Here is a 9,532-nt window from a genome sequence, read left to right as displayed (position 1 = left end):
TAATGGAGGTCATATATTAGAAGTTGAAATATAGTATAAATCTTGGGTAGCAAAAAAACTGTCCAGTTGGATTTGTTTCATCTTTTAACAATTAATTCATCAAATGTTGATATTCTTGCACGAAACAAAATAAAATGTGAAGTATGGATGTAGGACTACATTTCATACACTTAGAATATTATGTAATATGGATTTCCCATGGAGTTATTTAAGGATTTGCTCAGACTATGTACCAAACTGGACGGTTTTTTGGGTCACTGTACACTTGACTTGGTGGATTCACAATTTGATGAAGATTTCTAGCTATGATATTTGTTTATTTCTTACCAATAAAATGTTATCACCTTCATGTGCATCATATGAATGATCAATTGTAAGGAAATAGACCTCTATTATCTAGTATCAAGTCAGAGTTACAGTTTGGTATGTACCAGGTCACCGTTTGGTACAGCATGGTACATACCAATAGTCTTCGTACATACCATGTCATAGTGTGGTACAACACAATAGCCTTGGTATCTACCAGGTCACAGTTTGGTATATACCAATAGTCTTAGTATATACCAGTTGTCACGAACTCGCCGTACTCTGAGTACTCCTCCATAGTACTTCATGTGCTATCACAACTGTATACCCGTTCGTGATCTCGATCAAGGCTGTGTTGTCTGATCGTACAATAACAGTTCATTGAAAGCAAAACCAGCCGAGGTGACAAAAGAGCGAAGCCATAGAAGTTTTTGCATAAGATGGGATAACACCATGTATTCCGATTCTGTAGATGAAAGTGAAATGCACCTCTGTTTCGAGCTAGACCATGAGATAAGGCCACCATGGATATAAATCCCATAATCCAAGATTGACTTTCGATCAGTTTTATCCAAAGCCCAATCCGCATCTGTAAATGCTATTGAGGGATTCTTCATCCCAGATACCTCCTCCAAAGTATCAACACCCCCATATTGCAGTGCTATGTTCCTGGTTCCAGCCAAGTATCTATAAGGGCAACCCTACTAGAGGTGGGACAATGATCACACAGGTCTAGCAGAGGGGAATCCAAAGTATATTAGGCAGCCATAGCTAAAACATATCCAAAATGCGCACCTAGCAGAGGGGAATCCAAAGAGAAAAGACTAAGGAATCCCTCTGACCAAGCACTACTATATCTAGCTAGTCACATGTCCATGTCCATATATATCCAGTACAGTCCATGAAGGGAAAGAGAAAGAAGAGAAAGTAAAGTGGGAACGATAAAAGCTATAGACATGAAAGTGGGAGTATATACCAGTCGAATGTGTGCAATGATACTGTAAAGTCCGTTTGTTGATACTATACAAACTGCAGGTGCAATAAAGGAAAGAAATCTAAAATGCATAACTCAGTGAGATAAGAACATGGAAAGTCAAGGGGATGTAACAAGGCGTATCTGTGTGGGATCCATAGTCACAGTGTGCAGCTAGGTCATGTTTTATGTGCTCTCTTGAACCGTGCAAGCTGTGTGTCGATTGATGTCCGGGGGCAGATCCTATAAGACAAACAAGTGCACAGCTCCGAACTAGAGATCCAAAATTGACCAAGTCCACCAAAACAAGATGTCCCCTTACAGTATCTCAGTATTCATTTTGCAGCTGCTGCATGTTTACGATCTGGCTTCGATGAGAATTGACTAAGAGCTGTCCCAGAGTATGCAAGATCTGGACGAGTTATAATTGCAAAGTTGCAACGGGACAACCTGCTTTGGTGGACTTGGTCAATTTTGGATCTCTAGTTCGGAGCTGTGCACTTGTTTGTCTTATAGGATCTGCCCCCGGACATCAATCGACACACAGCTTGCACGGTTCAAGAGAGCACATAAAACATGACCTAGCTGCACACTGTGACTATGGATCCCACACAGATACGCCTTGTTACATCCCCTTGACTTTCCATGTTCTTATCTCACTGAGTTATGCATTTTAGATTTCTTTCCTTTATTGCACCTGCAGTTTGTATAGTATCAACAAACGGACTTTACAGTATCATTGCACACATTCGACTGGTATATACTCCCACTTTCATGTCTATAGCTTTTATCGTTCCCACTTTACTTTCTCTTCTTTCTCTTTCCCTTCATGGACTGTACTGGATATATATGGACATGGACATGTGACTAGCTAGATATAGTAGTGCTTGGTCAGAGGGATTCCTTAGTCTTTTCTCTTTGGATTCCCCTCTGCTAGGTGCGCATTTTGGATATGTTTTAGCTATGGCTGCCTAATATACTTTGGATTCCCCTCTGCTAGACCTGTGTGATCATTGTTCCACCTCTACCAGGGTTGCCCTTATAGCACAGCAGTGTATGCATACCCCCATCTCATGGACTCCACCTTCACAACTGGAGCTTCTGTTCTGTCATAATCTTCTGGTCGTTGGTTATATCCTTGTACAACCAGTCTGGCCTTCTCCTTCCCCGAAATCCTCTTTCCATTTTCATCCACCTTAATATCAAAAACCCATTTCAGTCCCAATGGCCACCTCCCATCCGGAACCTTGTCCACTGGTATGAACACCCCCATTTCAACCAAACTCCCTACCTCACATTTCATTGCTGCAGTCCAAACAGATGCATCATCAGATCGTAAGAAGACCTCCTGCAGGTTCACTGGAGGAGAATCTAAGTCGAACATAGTGCTCTTTGGTGGTCATTTGAAGGCATAGGATGGTTCATCAGGAATAGATAGACAGTGCCACAATCAGTGGGATATCATGTTCTGCCAGTATCTCTGATGTATCATCAGTCACAATATCTTCTGCAACTTGAAGGTTAACGAGATCCTGTATAACGTGTTCAATGATCGCTTTGGCCTTCTGTTTACTATATAGACGATGCAAATGATCTTTCGCTGCATCGAAACTAGTTTGCCACAGTTGACCAATCATAGTTCTTGTTATAGAGCATTTAGAGCATCGGGTCTCTGCCATTGTAATTGCATTAAGAGGTTCCAGTGGTGTATCTGTGGAGAATGTAGGAAGTACTGGGACATCCAGGTTAATAGGAAGTGTTTGTGAATCATCTTCATCAGCCATATCTTCAACAACTGTTGGCAGGACTTGAACAGCAGTTCTCATGGTATCCAAGTGCCCGAACCTAGATTCATTGAAAATAGCATCCCTGGTAAAGACATACCAGCCAGTCTTCATCCTGATCTTCCAGCCTTCCCTACCCTCTTTGTATCCAACAAAAATTCCCTCTTCATAGTGAGGCCCCCCTTTTTGTCAGATTTCTTTTGGGATATACGTCTATGCCTGACACCCCCATGTCTGGAGATGGGCAATATCTGGCTTCTTCCCATACAGTGCCTCAAATGGAGTAATACCCTTAGGTAAAGTCTTGGTTGGGAGTCAGTTTCAAACATATACCACCATATGTGTGTGCTGCATCTTCCCAAAACTGTTCAGGCAGCTGGGAATCTGCAAGAAGGACCTGCATAGTCTCTTCAATAGTCCGGACATACTGTTCTACTTTCCCATTCTGGGCATGTGCATATGGTACCATTAATTGTGTCCAAATTCCCCTCTCCTTTAGCCATGCGTCAAGTTCAGTTGAAAGATTTTCCCCCACACCATGATGTTGGACAATTTCGACTTTATGCCCCTTCCAATGCATGTTATCGATATTCTCTAGGATATGAACAGTGTCACAAAGATGGGTCAAAACCTTACTCTTCTTCAACATGACTTGGCCGCATGCCCAATTAGTCTTATCATCAATGCTAAGATTGTACAAAACTGAACTGTGTGGAGAGTAAACTGGTATAGGACCAAACATGTCCATGTGGAGAAGTTGCAGTGGATGATCTGCACAATATTCATTATGTATATACAGGTGAGCTATCCCTTTTCCCTCAACACAGGCTGGATATACAGCATCCCAGTCAGTGGGGATCCATTCCAGTGTTCCATGCTTTCCACATAACTTCCCATGAACAGTTCATTCATGCACCACTTTCAAGTGTGGACACATCTACGATGGATGAGGTTGCCTGATGGTGCCAGATTAACAAAAGTAAATGTGGAGAACTGTAGCGCAGTGGGGTCTTTATGATCGATCATAGTAGGAACATTGTCAAGTGACAGGGTCTGATTGTAAAACAGAGATTTTGGGTAAAGACAAAAACCTTCACATAAGAAATAAAGCCGATTGGAATAATCAACCTGCCAGGAAGAGCACTGGCCATTTTGTTGTGGTAATAGGGATTTCGGAAGAAGAATCCTACAGTTCCCTTCCTCGAGCCTCAGGGCATAGCCATTTTCCATGATGATCCCTCCATAGAAAATATTGAATGGAGCACCTGGGGAGTACAAGCAGTTCGGCATCCATGCCCTGAAAGTAGCATCTGAGTCTCCAATAGGTATCTCGAATACACATATCCCTCCACCAACCACTTCCACTTCTCCAGCCACACCAGTCATAATTCGTTGCTTCAAATCTGATTCAAATGAAATAAAGAAATGTTTATCTCGGATGATATGATACAAAGAAGCAGTGTCCAGAATATTGCTGTATCACTGTACCAAGTCACGGTAAGTCGCAGGATCTTCCTTACAAAGAGACACTAAAGGAGGATCTCTCAGCACAGGAATTATTGACAAGATCATACCACTAGCGCACAAAGGAACATTTGGTTTATTTGACGACTCTGTGGCTACAGCAGATTTGGTTGTAGTAGACTTGGTGACAGTTGTATTAGCCGTACTTGTGACATCTTTCTTCTCTGAGCCACACCTCAAGCATTCTGTATCTGCAAAGTGCTAATGTCTGCTTTGGCAGTGAACACACTTCCCTTTCTTCTTCACCCCCACCTGCACCCCCAATTGTGCTTGAATGTTCCAAAATGGTTGCATCAATATGCTGACCAGTACAGATTTGGTGTTGTATCATCACATCCCAAATGTTGCAGATAGCATCATCAAAAGTGGAACAGGTACAGGTGGAGCTCGAGTAACGGTTGACAGTGTCTTTCGCCACTGAAAGAGCAGGGTGTCCAAACTGTTTGCAAAGTGAAACACTGCATCTCCCCAATCAACATCACGCCACATTCCCCTTTCAATCAAGGAAATTTGGCCCAATATGTCTGAACATATCCATCCACTTTTGAGATATCCCCAGCCACCATTTAAATAGGGTGTTACGAATTGTGCATAAGCGAGCAAGGTTCACAGTACCCCAGGTGGTGTGGATAGCTTTGTAGAATATGCTCACTGAAATGCAAGGCCCATATGGCATTACCAACTGTCCTAGGGAGTTGATGTTTAGCATCATCCGATATCTTCGACATTATAATTGATAAAGCCACAAGTCATTCCCTTCCCATCGCTTGAATACCTCCCACGATTCATCATCCATGTTCATTTGCACCTCATCCAGCAGATACATCGGTGTATTGCACCATGTACACACTACACCCTCTGCAGGTTCCATGCAAATATGAGGGAAAAGTCCCAATTGCGCAGTGGGGAGTTAAATTGCCTCATCCCAAGTCACCAAGTTATCCACACCAGTCAGAAGAGTTTGCTCTTTGAGTTGCATAAGAGCATTTGTGAGGTCTTTCTGTGACATGGCCACAAGTCCATAGCGAACAATTCAATGGAGTGGTGGTGGAGCCAGTGTATGAGAATGTTCTCATTGTGACTGTGGTGTGTAGTGAAGATGCCTGTAGTCATGATATTGTGAAGGAACTCCCAGAATGTACAGGGTCAGAGGAGGAACCGAAAGAACTAAAGGATAAGTCAACAAGGATGGACCAACATCAATATAGCAGTCAGTAGAAGAAGAAAAGGGATTTTGACTACTCGGAAATACTGGAAAATGTGACGGAGGCAAAGCAGGAGTTGTAGAAACAGGATGAGCTTGAAAATGAAGAGGAGAAATTGCAGTTGTGTGAACGTTATTCTGTGAGAAGTGTACAGTATTGGTAGGTATATGCAGTGTATTGTGATGATTCTGAGAGGAAAATTGCAGATTCTGGTTCTGGTTGTTTGTAGCTACAAAGGGATTGAAAGAAGAGTGAATACTTTGTAAAGGACGAGGAAATGAGTGAGAAGGAAATGTATTTGAATGCGATTTGGATGGTTGATTGAAGATTTGCACAGGAGCTGGAACACCTTGATACTCACCCATAGCCAATCCAGCATCTTGTTATATCCATACTAGATCCATTCTGTCCCAAGCCTATGGCTAAGGATTGTTTGTAACAATGAACAAGATGCTTTTACTACTATCATTCATATACTCTATTCTTTATGTCAATCTTCTTACTTACTGGATAGTTCATTTGGACTAGTAGCTGTACTAGTCTCCTTTAGTATCTCCATCTCAGACTCATCATCTTATCATTGGAGGCTACTGGCTGGAAAAGTGCAACCCATATGGCATCTGCTTGTTTGTCCCTGATTAGTGTTGCCCAAGCTGCTCTTTGCATCTGAAACTTGCCTTTGCTGCCAGCAAATGTTGGAGATTAGTTGACAGCAATTCACAGTTCGGGAAAGGTGCTTGGCAAGAGTTATGTTGACAACAATGAAGTTGAAGATCCTGATTTGCTCTCAGAGGAGGTAGCTCCTGACCTCAAGAGGTTAGTTCTGATATTTTTCAGATATGAACATGCCAGGGGAGTCTGATGTCACAGTTGCCACTAGGTTTTTTATATCTGAGACTACTTGTGGTCAGTTGATAGCCCTCTCCAAAGCACTCTATCCTGCCATTAAAGAAGAATAGCACAATCAACACCACCGCTTTCACTGGTCTCAAAATGGGAGACAAATTGAAATCCATTTCTCTGGTTGAAAGGAACCATATACAATCCTCATTGACAACACTTACACTTGGGGACAAAGTAGTGTGTGTGAGGTGATTGACTACTTCAAAGTCAGCTTATTTGGCAAGGCTCAAGAAGAGGTTAACAGTTCTCTTTCTAAACTTTCAGTTCGTGACTTCCAAAACAGCAGCAATCTCTACCCTGTGATTTTTAACATTTCCCGCAGTGGGGACATGGGGAGAGCTCAGAAAGCAGCCCAGATACTAGCATTAAATTTATCAAGGGCATCTGCTCAGTGTATTCTGGAAAGGGGACAGTGTTTCCTAGAACTCCTCCTCATAGCAATAACCTACACCTTAGGGCATCTGCCCCCAGGCTGGCAGTTACAGGAGTTCTGGTACAACACATATCTGAACCTCCCCACCAACTTCATTCTTTTGGAGTGGCAATACAGGGCATTTGTCAAACCTTGTCCTTACACATCACCATCAATCACCACTCCCTATGAAGACACGGGAAGAACCACAGAACCTGCAGTGTGGGTCCTACAACCACAGTTAACCTTGGTTCTCCTGTTATATAAATCTTTGTGTTTATCGACCAGTGGAGATTGTCGCACTTTAGAAGCTCCATCCCGCCAATGGAAAATATTATGTTTCTGCTGTAGAGGCCTTTATATTTTTCAAGTCATTTAATCCATCAGCGAACTGTGACCTGAATGATGGCAAACATAAGACATCAATCTTCATCCCCAGTACAACAATCTCCACCTCCTGTACAAATACCACCTGTAAAGCAGCCTCCAGAAGAACCAGAACACAATTCTGAAGAATCAGAAGAGGAGATATACAAAGAAGATGAAGATACAGAAGACAAAGATGAAATGTCTGTCAATAAAGCATTTGACAAAGTCACAGAGTTGAAATCTGATGGCAGTGATTGGACATCATGGAGCAAGTGTGTCGAACATGCTGCTAAATCCATCAAAATGGAACACCTCCTACTTCTGGCACTATAAGGGCAACCCTGCTAGAGGTGGAAGAATGATCACACAGGTCTAGCAGAGGGGAATCCAAAGTATATTAGGCAGCCATAGCTAAAACATATCCAAAATGCGCACCTAGCAGAGGGGAATCCAAAGAGAAAAGACTGAGGAATCCCTCTGACCAAGCACTACTATATCTATCTAGCTAGTCACATGTCCATGTCCATATATATCCAGTACAGTCCATGAAGGGAAAGAGAAAGAAGTGAATGTAAAGTGGGAACGATAAATGCGATAGACGTGAAAATAGGAGTATATACCTTTCAAATGTGCGCAATCATACTGTAAAGACCGTTTGTTGATACCATACGAACTGCAGGTGCAATAAAGGAAAGAAATCTAAAATGTGTAACTTGGTGAGATAAGAACATGGAAAGTCAAGGGGATGTAACAAGGCGTATCTGTGTGGGATCCATAGTCACAGGGTGCAGCTAGGTCATGTTTTATGTGCTCTCTTAAACCGTGCAAGCTGTGTGTCGATTGATGTCTGGGGGCAGATCCTATAAGACAAACAAGTGCACAGCTCCGAACTAGAGATCCAAAATTGACCAAGTCCACCAAAGCAGGTTGTCCCCTTACAAAAAGGCAGATACGTCTGTCCTTGAACAAGATCAAACCCGTAGAAAGCATTATTCTAGGGAGTGGTTAGTGATAAGAAAGTACAAGATTGGTACAATAACTTACCAAGTTGCCCTCTTTTGGAGCTTGGCCTTCTCGTGGCATTTAGCCCAGAACAGCTTGTGCTTCATTCTACACTTGCTGAGGTTGCTGGGGACTTCAATGTCTCCCTCATCAGCACTTGAATCGTGGCCAGTGCTCTAAGAAAGAAAGTTAGATTCAATCTACGGAGAATAGAGAGGAACTTACAGCTTCCTCTGCTTCATCGTTGATGAGCATGGCACCTGTAGGCTCAGCCTAGCAGTTACAAGAAGTTGAACTAATATGAATAAAATGAAGGACTCACAGGTTCAACTGAAGGTTTGGAAGGAGAACTCTGATCCTTTTCCTCCTCTTCCTCCCCAGGAACTTCGAGCTCTGGCTCAGGAGCGGCTATGGGAACTGAAACCTCTTCAGGTAATGAAGGCAGGGGTTCCTAGAAGAAACAATAAGAAACACAAATTAGAAGAAATGAAAGAAGAATTACGAACCATAGATTGAAGAGGAGCAGGCTCCTCAGCCTCATCTTCAATAGGAGGAGAGTGTCGATTGTCAGTGGCCACAGGAGCTGAGCTACCAGCAATGGGCCAGCCAAGGACCTCACCGAGAGCCTTGACTTGATCTGCGGTCATTTGGAAATCCTCGTTGTCTTGAAGACCCTTTAGAACCTCAACGGGATCATGCCCAGCTACCCGTAGCATTTGTTGACTGGCTTGGATATCTTCCCAGATAAGTTGGCCAGAGTTGTATGCTGCGATCTGAGCTATTCAGGCCTGATCGAATGCCTTGAACTCATGCTAAAGTTGGTGAACTATCTTAGCCAGGACTGAAACAGTGATTAGATATGATCTATGGAAGAAACAAAGTGCTTACTGATGTTATTGCTTGAGGCAATTTCAATCTTCTTGGCCCCAGTATGAGAGTCATTGGAATCAAAATACAAGCACTTTTGTTTGCCCGAAAAACACCGTTGGCAAGTCGGCCTACGGCCAGTTTTACCACTTGGAGCCCAGATGGGGCAACAGTCAGCATAGCCAAA

The 9,532-nt window shown here is 42.8% G+C and overlaps 3 protein-coding genes across 3 annotated transcripts; all 3 read right to left on the bottom strand.

Annotated features, from left to right (window-relative positions):
* Positions 1-2,703: 2,703 nt before the first annotated feature.
* On the bottom strand, positions 2,704-3,177 carry E1B28_013470 (uncharacterized protein; the record flags this gene model as incomplete). Its single annotated transcript, XM_043158628.1, has 1 exon — positions 2,704-3,177. One exon carries the CDS (start codon positions 3,175-3,177, stop codon positions 2,704-2,706), a length of 474 nt encoding a protein of 157 aa, XP_043003980.1.
* A 4,267-nt stretch (positions 3,178-7,444) lies between these two features.
* Positions 7,445-7,888, bottom strand: E1B28_013469 (uncharacterized protein). The gene has a single exon (XM_043160833.1). The coding sequence runs from the start codon at positions 7,773-7,775 to the stop codon at positions 7,530-7,532; it is 246 nt and encodes an 81-aa protein (XP_043003979.1). The 5' UTR covers positions 7,776-7,888; the 3' UTR covers positions 7,445-7,529.
* A 628-nt stretch (positions 7,889-8,516) lies between these two features.
* E1B28_013468 (uncharacterized protein) lies at positions 8,517-9,194 on the bottom strand (the record flags this gene model as incomplete). The annotated part of the gene is made up of 4 exons (XM_043158627.1): positions 8,517-8,654; positions 8,704-8,751; positions 8,801-8,929; positions 8,985-9,194. The coding sequence occupies 4 exons, from the start codon at positions 9,192-9,194 to the stop codon at positions 8,517-8,519; spliced, it is 525 nt and encodes a 174-aa protein (XP_043003978.1).
* Positions 9,195-9,532: the final 338 nt, after the last annotated feature.

Source organism: Marasmius oreades, chromosome 9 (genome assembly GCF_018924745.1).
Source record: "Marasmius oreades isolate 03SP1 chromosome 9, whole genome shotgun sequence".
Classification (NCBI taxonomy): Eukaryota; Fungi; Basidiomycota; class Agaricomycetes; order Agaricales; family Marasmiaceae; genus Marasmius; species Marasmius oreades.
The sequence above is the reverse complement of the archived record's forward strand: the minus strand, read 5'-3'. Positions and strand labels throughout refer to the sequence as shown.

Coding starts and splice junctions, on each gene's coding strand:
- E1B28_013469 (XM_043160833.1), bottom strand. CDS start 7,775: ATGGATTTAGCAGCATGTTCGACACACTTGCTCCATGATGTCCAATCA.